Source organism: Falco naumanni, chromosome 9, assembly GCF_017639655.2.
Source record: "Falco naumanni isolate bFalNau1 chromosome 9, bFalNau1.pat, whole genome shotgun sequence".
NCBI classification, from domain to species: Eukaryota; Metazoa; Chordata; class Aves; order Falconiformes; family Falconidae; genus Falco; species Falco naumanni.
Genome location: NC_054062.1, coordinates 45,821,877 through 45,845,202, shown reverse-complemented (window position 1 = coordinate 45,845,202; position 23,326 = coordinate 45,821,877). Strand labels below are relative to the sequence as shown.

At 36.6% G+C, this 23,326-nt stretch overlaps 1 protein-coding gene across 1 annotated transcript in view; it reads left to right on the top strand.

Moving 5' to 3' along the window:
• LRMDA (leucine rich melanocyte differentiation associated) overlaps nt 1-23,326 on the top strand; it is a 679,994-nt gene that overhangs the window by 379,239 nt on the left and 277,429 nt on the right. Inside the window, exons 4-5 of the mRNA XM_040606395.1 lie at nt 5,533-5,672; nt 16,077-16,203. Of these exons, the coding sequence (XP_040462329.1) occupies nt 5,533-5,672; nt 16,077-16,203 (267 nt within the window). The remainder of the gene's footprint in view (nt 1-5,532; nt 5,673-16,076; nt 16,204-23,326) is intronic.

The following is a 23,326-nucleotide window of genomic DNA, read 5'->3' as shown; positions in this document are numbered from 1 at the left end:
GCACATTCTAATGGAAAAGCGTTCAGGTGGCAAAGATCTTTTCACACTGCTTTCAGAGGAGAATTGGTAACTTCTGCTTCAAGGGTATTTGCCTATGGAATAGCTTGTGATTGCTACATCGTGTTTGTAATAAATTTAATTGAGGCAAATGTTTCAAATGGGAATAAATATAGGTACCTTGCTCATTTATGACACTGGTAGAAGTGCTATCCAGCTGTTTTAATGTTAGGTTTGATTGCAGCATCTGCATGACATGGTTAGTGGGGAGAAGACTTGAATTACAGTTTTGGGTCTTAGTGCATGGCAGTCTGGAGTTCTCTGTGATACTTCTGATATTCTCTATGTACATGTTTCAGAAATATTTTGAATGTAAAACTGACTGCTCCTTACTTTGTCTCTTTGCTTCCAAAGACTCCTGAAAAGCTGTAGTCACAGAAAGTCATTAACATGAAAATGTCTCCTTCAACTCTTTTGGGGAAGTGGGGTGGCCGAAACTTTGGAAAGACTAAGCACAAGCTTTTTGAAGGAAAATGGTGGAGCAACTGGGAAAGCACTGAGACAGAGAACAAGTGTGGTGACTTTTCTTATAAAGGCAATATATTTGACTGTGTGACTAGTAAAAAGATCTGCGGCAGAGAGAAAGGTTACGGAAAGAAATCCCAGGTTCTTTTCCATACTTGAAACTATATGCAAAAACTAATTGAGCGGTGGGATAGGTTAGTTTGCTTGAACAGTTATATGTTAGCATAGCATTTGCATAGAGTTATATAGACAGATTTAATTTAGAAACTGTCAGCAGAAGTTGTGTTTCTGCATAGGTCTGACCAGCAGTTGTCCCTGAAGAACAACCACGAATATGGTTATACCAGGTTTACTGTTGAGAAAGGAAACTGTGGGGTTTGAGGATGACCAGCATCAGTCCTCAGCACTTAAAGCAGCTGGACCGATGTATTACTCTCTGTAAAGGATTCATGCAGTGTCTGTGCGCTGGAAATATGCTGGAGGGACTAGTGAGAAGACATAGCTAAAGAGACTCTTCAGAATACAGAGGTCTAGAATAGTAGAACACGTGAGACATCATCCAGTAGTTTCTGTGTGAATCCACACAGCCTCTCAGAGGTGTAACAGAATGGTCTTTTTGCTGTGCTAGCTGTCACAAAACACAGCATCAAAATGGCTGTCCCTGCTTGTAAGGGTCTCCTAAAACTGGCTAAGCGAAGTGGCATTATACTATCCACTCACAGTTTACAACTTTGACCTTGTTGAAATGTAATATTCCCTGGGGGCAATTTAACTTTGAATCACACCAATCCTTCCTTGGTCGTGGTCTTGTATACCATGGAACTAATCTTTGAAGGGTTTATAGGGAGCTGTAGTCCTGACTAGCACAAGAATTTTAATCCAGGCTACAAAACTAACAAACAAATATGTTACGAGCTTGCATATAGTTAATTCTTAGCCAGAGAAGGGAACTGCCTAATTTGCCTTGGGCTTTTTCTTGTTCTTTATGACTTCTGGAGAACCTCAAAAACTCTGATATTGAGTACTAGATAGTGAGTGAAAATAGACAAGTCAGAACATACTTATTTGTAGGATATTTTTGGTTACATAAAACTTGCAAAAAAAATATTATTGTGCAGCTTAACTGGACCCACATAGTACTATATTTTCCAAGTAATTCTATTGCTAATGTCTCAGTTTTGCTGGTAGTGCTTGTTTTTCTGAACAAAAAATATGGTGACATGGTTTTGTCTGCTTGTGCTTATTTATGTGGTTGATAAGTTTACTGTAAATATGCATGTGTGGTATACATATGTGTAACATAATGAAGACGCCTAAAAAAGTTAATCTGTGTATGAGAGATACCCAGTTCTTGTAAACATTTCCCTAATCTAAAACTAGAAATAGTACAAGAAGTCAGTATAGTCTTTTGATGGGATGAAATACTGAAGTATGTCTGGTATGTTTGTGTTAATGATTCATGGAGGCCAGGTTGCATTTTTGGAGGGGACCGTTGCTGTATAATTGCTGAGAATTAATGTTGTAGCTTGTGAGCTAAAGAGCTGAAGAGTTTTAAATTATTGTTGTTACAAACTTCTGGTTTAGTCAATGTCTGTTCAAAAGAGAGGTATTAATAGAGACAGGAATTTGATGGGTGGACCCCTTGGTGGATAAGGAAGTGGATGGATGGTCTCACTTGAAGAGTTGTAGTCAACAGCTCAGTGTCCAAGTGGAGGCCAGTGATGACTGGTGCTCCTCAGGGGTCAATGTTGGAACTGACCCTGTTTAACATCTTTGTGGGCAACATGGATAGTGAGATCTAGTGCACCCTCAGCAAGTTTGCTGACAACACCAAGCTGTGTGCTGCAGTGCCCATGCTGGAGAGAAGGGACGCCATCTGGGGGGACCTTGACAGGCTTGAGAGGTGGGCCCTAGCAAGCCTCACGATGTTCAACAAGGCCAAGTGCAGTGTCCTGCACCTGGGTCGGGGCAACTCCCAGTATCAATACAGGCTGGGTGGGGAATGGATTGAGAGCTGCCCTGAGGTCATGCTGATTAATGAAACAGTTCCCTGGAAGGGCACCACGACTTATGACTCATCTCTGTGAAAAGCTTAATTGTGAGAATTTGAACAGGATATCTTTTATTTTTTCCTACGTGCTTTGTAAAGAATAACTGTGATGGCAGGTGGATGGGGCTTCTTGTAAAAATCATTGGTACCTTGCATTTTGTTTTGTTTTGTATTTAAGGAGAATCAGAAAAGATTGTTGAAGTCCTAAAGAACAGGTAATTTATTTTATTTGTCATGTAACTGCTGATTCTGGTCTAAGCAGTTGACTATCATATCATTGGTTTCTTCTTGGGTGCTGCTGGTGTTTTATTTTTGGGCTGTCCAAGCCTGCAGAGCTGTGACTTTTCTGTGAACTAGTGACCTTCTACTTCTGAGGTGATTCTATCAGATTCTTGATGTTTGTCCTGTGCACATGTTTCTGTTGCAGGTGAAATTAAAATAACACTAGGATGCTAACTGTCTGTTTCAGTAGAGGGACATGAGTAAATGATAAAGAGATCTAGGGAGTCTCACACAGCACTGTGTGGAAAGAAGCCTGTGTGTGATTCCCAGTTATCCTTGTGAGATAATTTTGCTCAGGGTTTAGATTCGAGATACTGATTGGCAAATTTGAGGAGATTCAGCTTTTTGAGGTGCAGATTATCAGGTACTGTTATTTACCCAAAACTCTTGGTGAATTTGGTGTCTCTCCCTTTTGCTTTCCATACCACTTTGATAAATAGTCTTACATGTTCTGCAGATCTAAGCTGACACACTGTTCTTTGTCATTACATATCTATGAATATTTTGATATTTGCCCCTAAATATGCATGCTCAGATGGGAGTCAGAATACCTCCCCATTCAGCAAATTGTTGGGGAGAAAAGCTGCTAGCCCAGAAAAATGCCTGCTGAATTGACAAGCAAAAATTCTGCATGTTTACTCCATAGAGGAAGCAAAATGATTGGGGTTTGGTGTTTTGGTGGATTTCTTTATTTTTTTCCTTCCGATAAGAAATGGCCAGAAGCAATTTAAGCCTTGTAATAGCTAACCTCCTGTGTGTGACTGTTGTTATGGAAATAACTGTCTTTTGTAATAATAAACTGTTTTTCTCGGGGAACCTTTATGCAACTTAAGCAATCCTGCAAGAAATTGTGTGTTTCTCCTGGCTGAGGATGGGTGCCAGATTCAAGCCCTTCTCTTAACTGTTTTAGGAAATTTTTAAACAGCCTTGCACTTGGACATGTGTGGAAAAAGGCTGTGACCTTCCCATCACAATCACAGACTACCTGAAAGAGCCATGAAAAGGTTTATGTATGAGCTTGGGGGCCAGATATGAGAAGATGAGAATTAGCACCAAATTTTGGTTGGGAATTCATCCTGGCTAACAAGGAAGATTTATATCTTGTGGTGCTACAGAAAGACAATTTTTCTTAGGGTCTGGTTGATTATTTAGTGGCATATAGCATTCCATAAGGTGGCTTTGCCAAAGTAAAAATTAGCATTTTTAGCTTTTTAATTAATTCATAGAACTGATCTCAAACTCTGGTTTTTCTCACTCCAACAAAATATTTGAGTAAGATTCCTCAGACCTTACAGGACGGAACATTATCTATGTAGATACATTGATTTTAATATATTAAAATCAATAATTGTCAGCATGATCTTCGTATGTGTTTGGAAATATAATAAAACTTCAGGCTTACAAAAGGAAGACCGCATTTTTAACAATGAAGCTGCTCTTTCTGTTCTCTATTGCTTCTGTTGCCCTTAAGATATTGGGGTGAAGAAATAAAGTAAATTCCATCAGCTAAAAATAACAAAGATAACAGAAACACATAAATCAAGTATAAATAATAGCAACACAAGTGAACTGAGGATTTAAAACAATAGTTGTGGTCTCTAACAGCAAGAGTGGATAAAAACAGAGGAATGAAAATGCCCTTTAATGGTTTTGAATAATTATTACTATTGTTTAAATCAGTCAGTTTTTAAACATTGAAAACTTTTTGCATGCATATGTGTGGCATCCTTTTTGAGAATCACGCTTTTTTCTTTGCATGCAAATTGAATTAAATAAGAATGTATAGTTTGAGTCTTAGAGACTGTCACGCTATACTTTAATAAAATAATTTGCTTTATTTGACCAATTGACAGGGTGAAAATGGTTGATTATTGTTTTTATGCTTAAACCTAAGCTGTGGTTTCCAATATTGAAGTGGTTAAAAGATAGTTTAACCTTTATTTGCTTGTTTGTTTTAATGTAGTTTATGGTATCAAAGGTGTATCATCATTATTTATGTTCTGAGGAGTATAGTTAAGGTAAAAAGCCTCATGAATACCCATATATAATGCTGTTTTAATGAAAAACATTATGCTTTACAGGACTTTAAAGCTTCCTACATAAAATACACCGAAGTCTTTAAGTTGCACTTAGTGAAGCATTAATTGACATATACTAATTGAGTAATTACAAATATGTTGCTGTCACACTCAAAGCATTTGTATGCTGGGAGCGAAAGTGGGTTGTTGTGGTTTGACTTATTTTTTTTCTTTTCTTTTTTTTTTTTTTTTCTATTTTAAACTCATTTTCCAGTGGACTGAATATATTAGTGATGAATGTGCTGTGAAACTAACTGTTTGTTTCCGTGCTGGAAAAGTTTCATGGCTCCAGCAATTGCTAGCCATTTTACCACACAGCATCCATCATTTTGTCAAAGTTTTAATGTTTTGTAGTGAACCACCTAGGAAAGAAAGGAGGAGAAAAGAATGACAAAACAGCCGAATTCTTTCATTCCTTGCCAAAAAACTGACTGAATTTATCCCTGTTTGCCCTTGGAACAATTAATGTGACATTCTCCCGAATGCCATACTAAATTTGATTGTCAGTTATTGAAATGTACGTTTAAATCAGCAGTGATGCAACTCTAAATGCTTTTTTTCATTAATGTCATTGAATCCTTAACTCACAACCTTTGACACATAACAGAATTGGAAAGCCTTTTGGACCATTTGGCTGAAGTTGCGCCGTCACTACGGTATCTCAGTTTACTTGGAAACATGGCTTGCCCAAATGAACTGGTCTGCAAAGAAAAGGATGAAGATGACTACCAGAGGTACAGGTTAGTGTTTTCACTTGTAGATACAATAATGTATGTCAGTTTTGTTTTATTACCAAGAAAATGTTGAACCAAAACCAACTCAGACTCTCAAACACCTACTCTATTCTGAAAACATTGTGGCATCTTCTGCCATGAAACACCTGGGGATTTGAGTCACCCCGTTTCAGCGAGATCACTCTGAGCAGCCCTGTTTCAGGAAACATTTTGGTGCTGTACAGCACATGTTTGAGTTGAGCAGGTGTGCACAGGATTTCTTCAATGTGGATGCTCATGCGTGCTTACTTACAGCCTTTTGTTCATGAAGGCCAAGGTAAGGCAACGTTCACCTGTGCAAATGGTGATAGTCAATTAAAAAAATAAATAAATCACTACACTCAGCCAGTTGCATTGTCTTTTGCTAACGTTTGATTATGGTTATGAGTTTTTTCTACTGTAGTTATCAAGGCACTGTTAAAGATCACAGAAAGAAAGGACTCCTATATCACGCTGCTTTACTCACAGCAGTTAGTGTTCAGTTTAAAATAAAAAAGCCCAAACTGTCTCTAGAATGTAATTTTAATTAGCTAGATTACACACAAGGTCACCTGGAAATTAATATGGAAGCCTGATAAAATACTGTATGTCCAACTGAAATGTTGCTAAAGATTACAACGTCTATTTTTTAAAAAAATAAAAATACTTGTGACTGACTATGACTGTGAGTATAGATCTAAAACTTACAGAACGTCTGCTGAAGTGACATAATCTTCACAGCTATAACATTTAGGTGAGACACTGATTATTAAAAAAAAAAACAACCAACAAACAACAAACCCACAAACAAACCACAAAACAAACCAACAAGAAACAAGAACAAAAGTAATTTGATTTTCTTTTTCCTTGCTCAGATATGATCAAAGATTTCAGTCTCTGTGTGCTGGCATTTTTCATGTTGGCTGAGGCAAGTCAGAGCCAAGCGGCACTGGTCACCACGCTGCTGACCTTGCAGAGCCTGAGCTTAGTTTTTATTAGCAGATCACCCACAGTATCCAGAGTTATGTAACAAACCTCTGATTTTATCTTCATGTAATCCAAACTCTGCTGTAGGAGTTAGGATAAAACAATACAAAGTGGTGGAGACTAAAAGCGGGTTTATTGGGAAGTGGTATGAATTTGATGCACCAGTTATTGCTCATGCCTGCTCTAGGTTGAAACAGGAGCACAGCTGTCCCAGGTGTACATGTACATTTCTCTTTGTTCCAAATTTGGGAGAAGGATTTCTAGGTTACCCTTAGCATAAAGAGTTTCACCTTCTAGTGATTAAACTCTTGACTTCAGCTTAGCTGTAGCATTTTGGTTTTGATGACGTAGAGCAGCCTAGCTTTAATAGAATATTTTCCCATTGCTTTCACACTTAAGTGGAAGGTGTGCCTGCTCTCCAGCCTGTGAGAGTCTAATAGTGCTGTCTCTATGTAAATTTATGTGACATTTGCACTAGAGAATAGCTTAAAAAATGAATGATATTTCTACAGTTTACTGTTTTTCACTTTAAGTATGTTTTCTGACAATATGTCTCCTATTAATCATTTAAGCAAAAGTAGTATGTTAAAGGAGCCATTCAGAGGCAAGAACCCATGGTTCATTTAGTGCTGTCTGAAGAAATTCTTTATTGATTGACATCCTCTGTGGTTATGTGATGTAATATTTATAATATGTCACACAGCCATACATCAAAACAAGCATGTCTGTTGTTTCATTTCAATGCAAAAATGTTGATTTCAGGGAGGTCAAGGTAGTTTTAGGTCACACTGTAGCAAACGACCGTGTCAAAGTGTGAAGTGATTGTATTTATGCATGTGCTGGAAACTGCAAAGTTGCTTCCATTTTCTTTCCCCTCAGTTTTTTAAAAACCTGGAGGTGGTTTGGTTTTTTTTTCTTTTTTTCCCCCCCTCTTTTTTTTTTTTTTCCATAAAAACTGTGTTAATTAAAGCTCTTTTAAGTAAGGAGAATGGACTTCTAATTAGTTGAATGATTTATGGTTCTGCTGCTATAATGAAAGCTTCCTGATCCTTTTCCATAATTATTTGTTACGTTATATGAAATGTGTTTGCCAGACAATATTAGACTCAAAATGCAAAAACATCCATCCCTCTCTTTCTATCTATCTGTCTTTACAGGAATATATTCACCTACACGGTGCAACTGATTAAAAGTTCTCTGCTAATTTTACTCTGAGTACCTAATGCAGTGTTTTGAATACATATTCTGAAGCATCTTGGACACAACATTTTTCTTCTGTCCTCCAAACATACAGATTTATCTCACAGATTTAACAGCAGCAGGCTCTCCTGAGTGAGACAGTGTTTGTATTTTATCAAATGTATTGCTTCACATCTCAAAAGCAAAAGTTTGAAACGGCCAGTTTCAGCATTCTTTAATAGTTTGAAGTAACTTTTTTTTCCTAAGATATTTTTTTTTTTGAGAAAATTTGTCACACAGAAAGCATCAGGAGATTGCATGTCAGTGAACCTGAATTATGTCAACATTTTGCTTTACAATAAACTTTAACTGGTTTTGTTTTGTTCTGAATGGGAACTTCTTTTTGTAATTTTTTTGCAGTGACCATTGGAACCACAGTTTCATTTTTCATTGAGCTTTAATTTCATTCCTACTGAGTTCAATTAGAGTTCAGGCTATTTAATTCCTCAACCAGAAAGAGAAAGGTGCTAGTAATCAAAGCTTTACTTAATCTTTGCATTCCAACAGACTGAAAAGATCTGTAAAAAACTCCAAAATCTCAACCTTAAAAAAATGTGGAAGATGAATTTTTTTAAAAACACAAGGCCCAATGATTTACTGTGGTATTAGTAACACAGATAAAAAGCAATATTCTGCCTTAGGTTTTATCATAAATGCTTGGGAAAATTATAAAACTGTGTTTTTTGTCAAGAAGTTATGATCTGGTTCCTCAGGTAATCCATTGGTACAGCATTTCTATTCATTTCAGTTCCAAAGCTTTTCCCTAGTTCTTCATGTAATTTAGGTTTTATACAAAAACATTGTTGTGATTTTTTTCTCTAAGTAGTTAGTTTTTTTCGAAGAAACACAGTAACATTTAAGTAGGGTTTTTTGTATTTCTTTTTTTGTTTTGTTTTTAGAAAAAAATAAACTATTTTTTTCCATCCCTCTTAATCCTTCTTACCTTTCAGATGTGGAGGAGAACAAATTGATGAAAATATTTCTGTGCTTGTTATTGGAATTTTTGCTTGGAAAGGAAAAGAAAACGGAAAGTTCCTTTCTGTGGTATTTTTCTAAGCAAACTTGTTTGGTTCATTTTAAAAACTCATATTTTTTTTCCATCATTGTAAATGGCTTTAGTTCCTTTCTGTTAAAAGAAAAAAAGGTGCTATAAGTTCTTTTTTTTTTTTTACCTTATTCTTTAAGCTTTCTCTTTTTGGGAGGCAATATTTTGTAAAGGGATGTCTTGGGGGTGAGGGCAAGGAAAAGCAGAATATCTGAAATATGGTGATAGGAAAGTTTTAAAAGCTTTTGGCTCTAACAGGAAGCACGAAGCACAGAAAACTAGCTTGCAAAAGAGCGCGTCCTCTAAAATAACCTACTCTGCAATCTCTGCTTTGAAGATTGCGTGAAAGCAAAGGTCACGACCTGGAGATCAAAGTAACAGAAGTCAACACAGTAATTGGTGGTTGCTTCTCTTGTACCCGCACTTGGTCAGTTCTGTGGGGGCATTGTTTGCAGTGAAAACTTCAAACGTGGTGGTACTGAACTGCGAAAAAGCATCTGGGTCAGAATGTATTACAAAGCATTTGTGAATGCTGCAGGTGACCTCACCTATTTTCATTAAAGCGATATGGTTGTGAAGGATGTACGCCATGTGTGAAGTTTTCGGTGCTTGTTCATTCTTCTTTGCTCCTTCTTGACATTTCCTGGAATGATGCATTCATTAAGTGCTGTTGACATGGAAACAAGGGCAAGTGGAAACAAATGCCTGAGTTTATTTTAAATTAGCTTAAAAGTACATATACTAGATATGCTATCTTTGGCAAGGGGAACAAATGGTGATAACCTTATGGAGTCCTCTTAAGATATAACAGCAAGAAAGGAAGTGCATGCGTTTTATATGGATTAACTTTTCAAGCTAAATCAGCTATTCCTACCCCACAGGTCTGATTCTGTGAAATGCTGGGTCCTCCTGTAGCATTTTCAGTTTCCTTGCAGTTTTGTTGTGGTTTACTGTGATTTTGTTTTGGTTTAGTGGGGGTTTTGTTTTGTTTTTTTAATGGAGGCAGAACCTACTCATCTGTTTTAAATAGTCTTGTTACTGAATTTGGATGTTGATATAAATACATAAATACATATTCAAGAAGCAATAGGAGAGTAGAAATTCTCAGTAATGAAAATTATGCTAATGTACTGGGTCAATAGCAGTGAACGTACTGCTGAGGCTCTCTTTTAGCTGGAGGGATTGAAGTCTGTGGTACTTCTGTATATGTTTTTTATGTACTTAATGAGATGATTAGGGTATTCCCTTACATCTGTATAATCTATGAATCTGTGCTACTTCACCGTTTGCAGGAGGCCTTGTAATTTCTACAGTACCTGGAAGAAAAAAAACCCTGCTGTATTTGTTAGACATTGAATAGCCACACAACTTCCACATGAGGATAGCCACTGGAAGGGTTTATGAGCAAGGGCTATTAGAACATTTTTGCTCAGCCACATAAATTGGAAGTCCATAATACCCCAATTCGTCCATACTAGCACAGTAAGTCAAGACATAACTATAATTATTGTTACATGTATAGAGAGATACTTTCTTAATTCATAGAGTTTGCTACACTGAAGTCGAGATGAGGATGTTAAAGTATAAGGAGGCGGTCTGGATTTCTGAGTGACTTGAGAGCCCCTCAGAATTACATGGTCATAATCAAGCAGTGCCAGGGTTGCACAGAGGCTACGTGATCCTCTAACGTATCTCATGCCAACGTCATGCTTTCTGCTGTGGAAGATGCTCATTTCTGTATGATCTGGCTTCCTTAAGGAGGAAGTTTTGGGGCAGATGGGTTTTCTGCAGCCAGCTGTATGCTGTTTGGTGGGGTAGGCGGTTAAACTTTTTGGGTGGTGCACGAGAAATGTTTACAGGAGATAATCTGGTTCAGTGTCATAAACATCTTTGCTCAGTCCTAATTTTTATTTTCCTCTCTCCCCATTTGAATGCTGAAGCAACTTTGCCGACTTCAGGTTATTTATTATTTCTAGTTTACAATAATGTAACTGAGAGCGTAATCAGCCCTTCAAAGTTTGAAATAGGTATATTATTTTTATGTTCTGTGATTGTCAAAGAAAATAAATGCAATAGCACAAAAAACTGAGTAAACACTTTATAAAACAAAGAGGATGTTGCAGTTGTGCTGCGGGTGGAGGTAGGCATTTCTGGGCAAATATTTCTCAGTTTTTCAGTGCCAGCTTAATTTTGTGCTTTAAACTTAATTATTGTAGCATATAGTTTTATATTCCAGCATTTTGTTACTGAAAGTACAAAATAAAGGACTATACAGAATCTAGTTCTTACCATAGTCTTTCTGTAAAGGTTCAGTGGAAGAGATTATTTTCTCTGAAATGCTAACATTTACAGATTTACTAGGAGAAAGGAGAAAAAAAACCCAAACAAATCCCACACCAAAAAATTATTTCCCTGAGTAATTTATTGCCTCTTTTAAGATTTTCTTATAGTGTGGCTCATGGGTGATGCCATTATCTTTCAGTATCAGGAGGCCAGCTGTGTTCTACAACTTGTCTGCTTTTCCAAGGGAGGTAATAAATGAATCAGGGCCCTTAGATGCTATGATATCATGTGATTTTTTGGGTTTCGGTGTGTATGTTTTGGGTTTTTTTTTGTGTTTGTTTTTTGTTTGTTACGCTGTTCACAGTTCTAGAATAAATATTTCCTAGAACTGCTTGACAATCGTAAGAAGTAGTGCACCAAAACTCAGTAAAATGAAAGACATTTTTATGCCTGAACCTAAATGGCTACTGAAAAAATAGATCAGAATGAAATCACACAGTAGCTGTTTAAGAAAAATAAGTTGACATTAAAGTAGCTTGCATCTGACGAAACTGACAAATTTTGTGCTTATGTTAAAAATAGATTTGTTCCTTTCTTCCATGTGATCCTTTAAAGAACACTTACATGTTCTCTTTGAACCCTTTTGCTTCACCTGTGAAACTCTCTCCTGAGGCTCTGTGAACCATCACTGATTTTTTGGGGGTGACAGAATAACCCAAGGACTGTATTCTAAGTAATGACTGTTACACAATAGAGACGTAGAAACGTGCACAGAATATACCTGCAAGGGAACTGATAGGTCTTAGTTTCCATGTTCGTAAGGCAGAGTCGAGACAACAAGTATGTGATTTGTTAAAGGCTGTAGAGTCAGTATCCGCGATGGTATTTCTTTTATATAAAAACTAGAGTTGTGTATTGTTTAATAAATAGCAATAGCTGATCTCAAAGCTGTCTTTGTTCTGTCCCTTTCTGAGCTCGATCATGTTTCTTCAAAGGAAGGCTTTGCCCCATTGAACTGTTGCCAATGTCAATAGCAACTGAATCCCAAACTCACTGCATTCTTTTGCAAATGCCCCCTCAATCCTGTCCCTCTTTTCCAATATCTTGACAGGTCTCCGTAAAAACTGTTAAAATGCTACTAATCACATGCAACACTTACAAAATCGGTAAATGAATTGCTAATCTTTATTGTCATTTTCACTTAACTAAGACTGAAAGAACATGAAATGTGATATTCTCCGGTCTTTTCCCATCGCTGAGTGTTCTTGTTTGTGTGTTGTGAATACCTGTTATTCGCTTATTTTCACGGGACTTTTGGCACTGAGAGTCAAGGGAGGAGATGATTCTGGACAAAAGAAGATGCCACCTTACTTACATAGTTCATTTCCTTGATCCATCATGAATCAGAAGATCAGTTTACAGGTAGTGATAAATGGTTCTCTAAGCACCCTCCTGGTGTCTCTGGTTTGGGGTGGGAAGTGGGGTGGTGGTGTTCCCCCTCTTTCTGAACCTTGCCTTTATCCTCATCACTGAAGATTCTAACCTTTTTTCACACCACTGCAAAGATGTTAAAACCCACTAACAGCAGTCTCAGATCACATGGAGCAGTGCTGAGTTTCAAAATTATTTAAAAAAATCAGGGAGGACAGGCAGGGACACCCTGCCCCCCCAACCTTTAGCCTAAAATAAACCTTTGTAAAGTTATAATAATGTAAAATTTAGATGGATCTTTCTTCATTAAACAGCATTCTCTTAACTAATGATTTTACAAGTCTAGAACAGGTGCAGTGTGTCATGCAATTTATGGATCCTAGTACCTGCCATAAAGTATTTTATGATGGCTGCATTCTGTGTTATTAGTAGCTGTCTTTTTCTGCAGCTATTGGTGTTTGATAATAGTCTTAAAACACCCAAAATTACTTACCTGCAAGCAACATTCCATAGTCCCTGTTGACAGTTTGAATAAGTTTAGTGCCCTTTTGTTGTACTTTACCTTCAAAACAAACTGATTGAACCATCAATAGCTCCTGAAAGCTGACAGAGGCATGTCATCTGGTCTAACCCTCTGATAGTAGGTTATCTGTGGGAGTTAACCTCCCTGCATTGTTAACTGAAATGTTTTATGTACTATGCAACTTTAGGATACTGCTGTGATAACCTTAGTAACTAAGTCATACATCACAGTAAAGAGATTTTGTGCAACAAATAACCCTGGATTAAATTTACAAGGGTTGAATTGATATTGTAAAGTGTTCATTCCAGGGCTTTGGTAATCCTTTCCTGTATTTTTTATGGCAAAGTTGTGTTACATTTAGATTGAAACTGCATCTTCATATTTCTAGCTAAAATATATCCAGAAAGCCTGATGCTTTTCTTCAGCTGTGTAATAAAAAAGTATCGCATTATTTTCATATAACATAGAGTCTTTTTATTCCGCTTTTAGTAAAAGGAATCTGAGTAAATGGGATCGTGTTTTGAATCGCCTTTAAAAAGAATTAATCACTGATATACTTTTGTTCTACTGGTGGGATAACCTTTACAGTACTTTTTAATATTTGTCCTCCCTAAGGAATGCAAGTTAAATAAAAATAAAAAATCAGCCCCAGACTCGTGACTTGTGGTGTATCTTGCTGTTTAGTTTACACGGGTAGGGTTTTTTGGGGTTTGTTTTTGGAACTGGCAAGTACTGGTGGTGATTTTGTTTTTTGAAGCGCAGCCGGGGTGGCTTAAAAATACAAACCCATGTTTGTATCAAGGAATGCCATTATAATTTTAAGCTCTTTTGAAATGATTGAGAGACTGACATTAGGGCTGTGATCCAAAGTCAGCATGGATGACAGTGCTGTCTTAGTCTGTTGTCATTTTTGTTGCAGCCTGCTTTTCAATGGCATATTTCATTCCATCATTAAACATTTGCTGATTTCCTAATACCGATGTTTTCTTCACCTGAATATTCATCTTTTCTCACCCTACACTTAGTGGGTGTCTTTGCTCATTTTTAGATTCACTCTTCTTCACTCTTGACATATTGTTTCCTTCTGTACATGTCTTCATTTGAAAGAATCTGTTGTCATCAGAGCTTTTCTGCCAGTAACACAAGATGGATAGCTTCTCCTCCACTGAAAGATAAGGGCCAGCAAAATGCCAGGGAGGACTGGTAGAGCAGCTAGTAAAGCTGGGAGGAGTCTGGGAATGCGTCAGTCTCGTAGATCTGTAGCTGTTGTTTAATAAATGGTCTAAGGAGACATTCTGTTCTGCAAAGCACTTCTCTTTTCTCCTTCGCCTAGTATCAGTGAATGTCTTTTATTGAGGATTCACATTTAAACTGTCTGAGCATTTCAGTACTGAGCATTTTCAGTTTACTTGTTAACAATTTACGAAGCTGTTGCCTCAGAGGAAAGGTGTACTTGAAGGAAAGGTTTATTTGCAGCATTAAATTTTTCTTGGTTGTAGAAGGGGGACTCTTACAGACTTTTTCACATGTTTATCTGGTCTTAAGAATGGTGTTATAACTCCTACCTTTTAAAACACATTTTTTGTGTGGTGTTCTTTTTCAAAATGTTATGCAGAGTTTTCAATGACTTTGATTTCTTTCCCCCAGTGCCAGAAAGGATTGGTATGATTAGGAGGCTTTCTGATGGACTGGAGTTTTATGCAAAGCAGCTAGGCATGGGGAACAGTATCAATCACCTTTCTACCCCCTACCAGGAAAAGTCTGGCACTTTCCTCACTTTGCAATGTCTGCTTCACATTTGGTTGACTAAATGTAAATGACAGGCACTTGCTGTGGTTGGATATTTTGATTTGCTGTAGTTCTGTGCCTTGCTTTGTTTTGGATCTGCCATGTTCTGCCCCTCTGCAAGCAAGGAGACAACGGGTTTGGTTTTGGTTGGTTTTTTTTTTTTTTTTTTGAGGCTAAAAGACTGCTGTACTTTGAGTAAAAAAGATAATTAAGAATATAGTACTGATGGAACCTAACAAGAACTTTGAATTCTTAAAATATTTTTCATAAAAATAGTCTCTCCCTGTGTCCTCCTGCATTTAATCCTGAGCTGAGATCCTTATGCCATAAGGACACCTTGTCTCTCTGGCAGGACCAAACTGAATTCTCTTTCAAATGATACCTGTGTCAAAATGTAGTCCTGGAAGGCAGAGACCAGGAACAACTGCATGCTCTATCTTGACAAATTCTTTTTCCTAATGTTAAGAGTTTTGGACACTGACATACACTTTTTTCAAGACAAAGGATGATGGTATTTTAGGATGTATGGTAGAAAAGAAGTTATACTCCTCCCTGATTTGCTGTTCACATGTCTCTAATATTGCTGACTGTTGTGCAAAACATTACAATCTGAAGAAGTGTTGGCAAATTAATGTTTTCTGAGAATTCTCTCAGAGAAGATATTTGGCCGTTTCCCATGTCTTAGATTGGTTTTCCCATGCTATGTGGGATGGACTCTGAAATCACTCAAAAGTCCTTTTTTCAAACTGGCAATTCAAAACAATTTCCAATTTATTCTCTTTCCGGGTATGCCTTATACCTCACTAATACCTGTAGAGAACGTACATGCCCATGGTGATAGTTTTCTTATTTTTATATCCTTTCTTATTTTTTGATCCGCCCAATATGAAATTGTTATTTCATATTTCACAAGCTTTATTTGAAGGAGTAAAGCAAGTACATAACTTTTTACATAAGCTGCATTGCATGAAAAAGGTGATCAGAGAAAGGAAACAGGCTATTGCTGTTTATTGCTTTTATTTTTTAGTAATTTAGTCTCTGAGTATGTCTTTGTTTATTACTGGATTTTAACTGCGTGCATTTTGCTTGCTGTCAGGTATTTTGTCCTGCACAAATTGAGAAACCTGAAATTTCTCGATACTCGGAAGGTAACCAGGAGGGAGAGAGAGGAAGCCTTGGTAAGAGGTGCCTTCATGAAAGTGGTTAAGCCCAAGGATGCTAAGGTAGGAGAGTAAATGGAAGAACTAACACCAATGTGATTCTTTAACATTGTTTTAGAATAACTCTGAAAGCTTGGCTGTGTCTTCTGCTGAAGTAACTGACAAAACCTTTCAAATGAAAGGACTAGAAAATATGGTCAAGTAAGGGACAAAAACCTTAGTAATTTTTATGTGTTTGAATATCAAACTTCATTGTTATACCTGGTTAATGGACTGTGGTTATTATCAGATCCCTGGTTTCCAACCTTTCTTGCGTATAACAAAGTAACTAATATGTGTCACTGAGCTTAAAAGAATATTTTTACCCAGTCTACAGATATGTAACAGCTGTGCAATGTGCTTTTTCGAAAGAACGCAGTTTTTCTGACAAGTTGTCCCCCCACCTTGTGTTAAACACAAATGTCTTTTGCAGAGCTCACACCTATGGTGTTTATTGGCTTTTAGAGGACCAGCTGATTCTAATTTGGTATGATGTTACTTAGTGCGGTGTCTTGCTAATTAGCATCGACAACATCAGAGCGACGGTTTCCATAATCTGAGCTTTTGATACTGCTCGCATCAATTCTGGGCATGCTGCATCCCACCGACACAAACAGAATGTGAATGTGAATGGGAATCCTCTGCTTTGCCTTCTTTTTCCATTGTTGATCAAGACACGATAACAGCAGTCTGAGCTGCAGAGGGTTTTAGGGCTGCAATTCTTTCTTAAAACTCAAGTTTTCAGTCTACTTGCTTTCTGTTTACTGTTTTGTGCTCTAAAATATACCATCAATAATTTATTGAAGATTTCCAATAATGCTGAATAATAATGTAGCAGTTATGGAAATACACTGTTTGGTACTGTAACACTGGTGCTAGATAAATGCATTATCACAAGTACAATTGCAGTGCATAACAAATTAATTCAGACTGATTCATTTTTAACTACTAAAATGGTAACAGTTCTGATATCAAAGCTATGCTTGTATATTGTTTACCACTGCCTTTAGTTATTCCAGCTTCACATAGGTAATAAATAATTTCTTTCTAAGCTGTTGTGGATATCTTATTCACAGCAAACCATCTTTGCTGGATCTGGCCAAAATGCAACAGCTGACATGTGTTGGATATAGCATACGTATGTTGTATTCTTTTATAATTCTTCTTATCAAATCAGATTGTGATCTGGTAAAGTGTTTTTTAAATTTTATTAGCATTTTGATTTTTTATATAAGAGTCTGCTCTGAATTTTAACCAACTTAATAGTGTAAGAGAAGGAAAAAAATGCCTGTTAAATTTGAAGTTATCGTTCTGGATGAAACTTCCTTTCAAGTCAATAGCGAGGGGTAAATTACTTCACAAATGTAGGGATAACATCTTTATCTTTTACATATGTAATTGAACCTTTTGTATAGTTTTGAATTATTTACCTGCGCAGTCTTATGATAAAACATATATTTATTTCAGCAAATTTGCAGAAGGCTCAAATTTACTGTTGTTACTGCCATACTGAAGTTGTGGGTTTTTTTCCTTATAAATGGTTTGGTACAAATTGCTGGTGGTAAAATCATTGTAAATGCTTTTCATGGCATGAATTAATGTTTCTTAAGGCACTACAAAATTACCCTCATCATACAATATTATATACATATTACCAAAGTGGCTAATTTAAAATAAATATTAAATTGGATGCAGAACAGATATTATAAACCTCTTTAAATTGTTTTGAATTTGTGCTTGTTTCCTAGGGTATTCATGCTTATAGTAAGCATGCATGCAAACGCTTTTTCTACATGTGTTTTCAGATGCAGATATCTATGTATATAGCTGTTTATAGCTATACTAAAAGACCATAACAAGCAGCATTCCTCTATATATCACAAAGATGACGTGCACAATAGCTGTACTTTCAAACTCTGTCATATATTATATATTGAATACATTTTTTTTATTATTCTTCAGCCTTCAGGTTTGCTGAATCTAGTGCTTTCTGTCTGTCTGTCTGTGAGTTCCCATCCCATATAGTTGTTGAAATTGTTGGCCAGCTTCTGCCAAGTTTGACAGACAGCTAGTGGTAATATATTCTAAGCTTTCTGAAACTAGTTAGGGGAGAATACACCTGGATCCAAACTGAGTGGAAGACTGCAGCACATCCAGTATTGGTCATCAGAAAAACTCCCTAAGAAGTTGACCTAGTGATATAAGACCTTGCTGATAGTGAACTTCATAAGAAAGTTTTTTTTATCTTGCCCCCCTAAGGAAGTAGCCACCGTGTCATTATGCTTGCCAGGAATGGAGATAGTGATTAGTATTTATGTTGGTGGATGCCACATGGAAATGTTGTTTTGCAAGGTGTAGTAAAAACAGTAAGTCTATCAGACTTGCTTTTTTTCTGGAAAAAAATAACAACCACCACCAAAAAAAAAAAAAAAAAAAAAAAACAAAAAAAAAAAAACAAAAAAAACCCCAAAACACCTAAAACGCCAAAACCCAAATATCCTAGGTGAGGTGGATTTTTTTTCCTCCATTATGAAAAGGAGATGGTATGGCTTATTCAGCATAAAGAGGAGAGTGATGATCTAAAGAGGCTGTGATGTGGGGAGTTGTTTTCATTTTAGTCTTGACATGAAATACTTGGGAGAGCAAAATATCCACCAAGAAAAAATACACAAAATGAGAATAAAAGCAAGAAATTTCCATCTGACTAGCTGGTGTTTACTCAAATGCAAAAGTATCTAGCAATCACCAGTCATCACTGAGTCATAAATATTTTATTTTGTATACATTTTTTTACTTTCATTTTTCCCTATTTTTTCTTTCTTTTTTTTAACAGAACACTGCACTTTCTCATGCTTTGCTTCATTTCATCCTTTGTTTAAAATGCATCTGTTTGTGATATGACTGTCTTAGGGAAAGATGCAGTCATTTATTAGAAAACAGTTTAATGTTACAATGCAGTGTTCCATCTTGCTATGTCGGTGAGCTAAACTTCATTATTCTGTGATGTTTATGTTTTCTTTTGTCAAAATATTGAACATTGTATCATGCCTGATTTTAACGGAGATTGGGTAAGCCTAGCTGGATAAGAGGCATTGAGCCAGATGAGGAAGCCTTTTTTAATGACCAGACCATGACCTCATTTCACTGGCATAAGCGTAGATCAAAGTGGAAGATGCCTGTCCAGTGTGAAGTGTGTTTCTGGGCATGACAGCACTTCACATCAGAAAGACAGCTCAAGAATACGACAGTCAAAATTGCTTAATTATGTCCTAGCTTTGTAATTATTCATCCCTGCTTCTACAAAGAGTACAGTTGTCATTTCTTGACATAATTATTTAAAACCATACCCCTTTTTGGTTTATAGGTGTATGAATTGTGCTTCCAAGTGTTTCATCTTTAAAACTTAGGGATGCAAAACAGGATGTGATTTGAGAATACATTTTAGGACTCCATGTTTTTGCGTTGAATATGATATAAATAAAATGAAAATACAATGTATCAAAGCAAATAATAATTTCATATTTTAAAGATCTATATTCACAATAATTTAATCTAGATGATAAAATGTGGATATATCCATTATATATAAAGTGTGTTGCTATGAATAGCTACACACTGTCATAAGTCTCTCTATATACAGATTTAACTGGTTAATACTGGATCAACACACTTGCTCTTATAAAATACATATATTTCCTAGTATTTTGTAACCCCTCTGCCCAACAACTATCTTTTAGCTTACTGTGGTTTTAAGTTCAACATTTTTATCTGTTTTACTTATAGTGGCAAAAGCAAGCAGTGTGCACTTGGTCACATGTGAGGGTTTTGCAGCTTATAGGACCAAATCATCAGTCAGTGTCATGGGTGTACTCCCAAGTAACTGACTTTGTGTTAAGTGGAGTTATTCTGCATTCTTGGAATTTCACCCAAGAGCATCTCATCCACTGGGGATAAAGGACACTGTGCATCAAAAGATAGCGATATAGGTGTTTTGACATTTTTTTTCACCCTTATATGCATTGTTTTCATCTCAATTTATAATCATAAAACCTGACATAGCATTTGTTCTCTAAGGAACTAAGATGGAGACACTTGAGCAGAAAGGCAAGTGTAGTATCTACATTTCATGTAATGAGCATATGTACTTCTTGCTCACACTGTTACTTGGAGAGTAGAGGGAGTTATTTTATTATGATAGGAAAAGTAAATATTTAGGCATTACAGCTTAAGAAATAAGGTGAGCTAAAATCTACAGCGTTGCTTTCACATCACTGTCAGTATTCTTGTGTTTAAGTTCATAAGAAAAAGTTCGTTTTCAAAGTGACCAATGCTGATATGAGCTTTTTCAAATCAGATGAGGCATAAGGAGTGATTTTAGTGATATTTTTCCTTAAATATGTAACAAGAATCATATTTTTCTTAAATAGATCCTATCTGCATCCAAGAATTTAGGCAAGGCTAAATTTTTTGCTAATGCATTTCATGGACCAGTCACCCCTACCCCACCCTCTATTAATAAAAGGAGGTGGGTTATAATAAATAAATAATAAAGTAAATAAAAAACCTTTGGAGAACATCTGCATGTCTCATAATCTCTCCTTTTACCAGCACCATTGTGTAGAGATCTTGGCTTATGAATTAAAGCATTTGAAGCAGCTATAGAGCAAAGGGCTTTTAAAGTGTAAAGAATCATCGCGTCAATGAACCACCAGCTAGTAAGATATCTCTTTAAGAGAGCTTCTAAGTAATAGGGTTCTTATTGTTCAGGTGTCCAGGTTTTACCTACTAAAACAGAGCAATGTCATGAATTTAAGACTCCAGCCCAGCCTGCGATGCTGTAAGTAATACCGACTTCAAACACATTATAGCAGTCATGCTACTCTCTGGCACACTGAAGCATCCAGTTTGCTCTTTGGAAAGTTTAAATATTTTAAGCAAGAGTTTGTAACATGATTGGATCATAATCCCCTGATGACTCATCCAAATTAGGAATAAAGGATATTTGGGGAGGAAAAAAAAATGCCAGATTTTATATTTCTATTTTTGAGCACTTTGGCGGTTTAGAAGGAAATGTTGCTGAGTAGGGCCGGCCAGATACAGGAGTCATACCTGCTAAAACTAAGCTGTCGGAGCTAAGTTCAGTCATTTAAAAAATTTCATTTTAAAAATCCCATTATCTCAAGCAAATGCTATGATCCAAACCAAATGTAAACAAACAAAGCTATAAGATTTTATGAAATAATTGTGTGTGAAAAACATTTGCGCTTTATTTTTTTCTGACCTAGTGCCTAGTCGATTTTACTTATTTTTTAAATTTGCAGTGATATCTTGAACTAAAGTGGGGTTTTTTTGTTTTTTTTTTTTTTTTTTTTGGTCTGCAGGGGAAGCTATTAACATGGTAGAATTAGAAATAAGAAAAGTATTATGAAATTCCAACATTAAGAAATGATCCGGGTGTTGGGGAACTGAGAGATGACCTTAGGGTTTTCCTTCTGCTTTCCAATTCCTTATGATCCACGTTTTCATTTTTTAAGTTTAATTTGGAAGTTTAGATTCTTGTATGTTTGCATTATCCAGTTAAGAAGGAACTTTTGGATATGATCCAATCCTTGAAACATCAGAAAGTATTTTCTCCTTCTCTGTCTCTGAGAATACCTGCATGTCCCCTTGACAGTCACATTGCAGCAGACATCTATGTGGTATGTGTATGTGTGCGTGAGCTCACCACGAAACACAGTGGATCCAGAAATGGAATTTGAGTTTTGATAGTCATAAGTTCAGAAGACTTTGGAAGTGTCACTAAGGCTGTCCCCAATTTTTGTAGCAACAATGAAATCAATTTCCCAAATATGGAAATGTCTTGATTCAGTATTGAGAGAGAAAATCTGCTGTCAAATTGCATGGTGTTTGTGGGGTAAATTAGCGACATGAGATTTTTAAGAAATGGGATATCTAATTATTGTATCTGTGCAAGCAAAAAAGGGCTTAAGAATGTGACTGAAAGGGTATATACTAGATGAATACACGGAAAGTTGGTAGTTCATCAGATGGCTAATGAAGTTCTGTAGAACACACCTGTGAGATGCTGTAGCAAATGATATGTGAACTTGCGAATGTACAGTTATGGTATGTAAGGGTACAGGTCAACAAGTAGTGCTGCTGTAGTTTGGATCTTTCTTCATATGTAGTCTTTGGATTAATTAATTTGGTAGTTAGCAGTATGTGATAGCTTCTTTTACATTTGCATTGATTATATATCAGTTTAAATGTGAGTATGAAGGAGGGAAATAGACTCCCTTGTTTTGGATCAAGTTATTGTGCCATAGATCCCACTGTCTCTGCATGCAATACTTGAATCTACAAGCCATGACAGTTAAAGGGAGTTGATTTCTTTTTTTTTCTGTATTTTGTGTCTTCATGTATGATAGGTGACATGATTAGAGAGGAAGAACCTCAGTTTGTAAATGAGAGAAAAACAATGAGTTTCAGCACTGGGGGGACTAAGCTGCAAACATGCAGCTGCTAAAATAGCAAAGGCATGTATTCCTTTTGCTTAGCCTGCTGTAATTCCAGCTCTCAGGAAGGAAGAATGGACCTGTGTGGGTCATATGTATGTTAGGGTAGGGGGAAAGACTCTCTTCATTGTTTCTTATTGTGGTGATAATTCTTGCAAACCGATATATATTTAGTTCTTTGGGAAGGTGTTACATGGTATCATGTTTCGGTATCTAATTGCTATTGAAGACATAGAATGCAGAAGGTGATGTCTCTTTTCTAAAATTATTCCTTTAAAACAAAGTATATGATTGCCATGAAGCCAGTGTCCTTTTAGCCATTGATGATCCCAGTGCACTTTTCAGATAGGAAGGGGCGTTTCTCCCAGAGCCTCTGGCCTGGTTCCAGTTCAGGTAATTACGTTCTGCCTCTGTGGATTTCTCTGCAGTCTCAATTTACTAAGGCATTCCTCTCCACCTTCTGCCCTAAACTGTTATGTAGTGTTGCAGTGTGCTAGTTAACCAGCTGCTACTTTGCACCTGAAAGGTGTCTGCCTTTCAGTAGTAGTAAGCAAACTGATCCCTTTGTAAGACTTATTTAATATTTGCAAAGCACTTGGAGGTTCTCTGATGAATGGCAATAGGCACTGTAT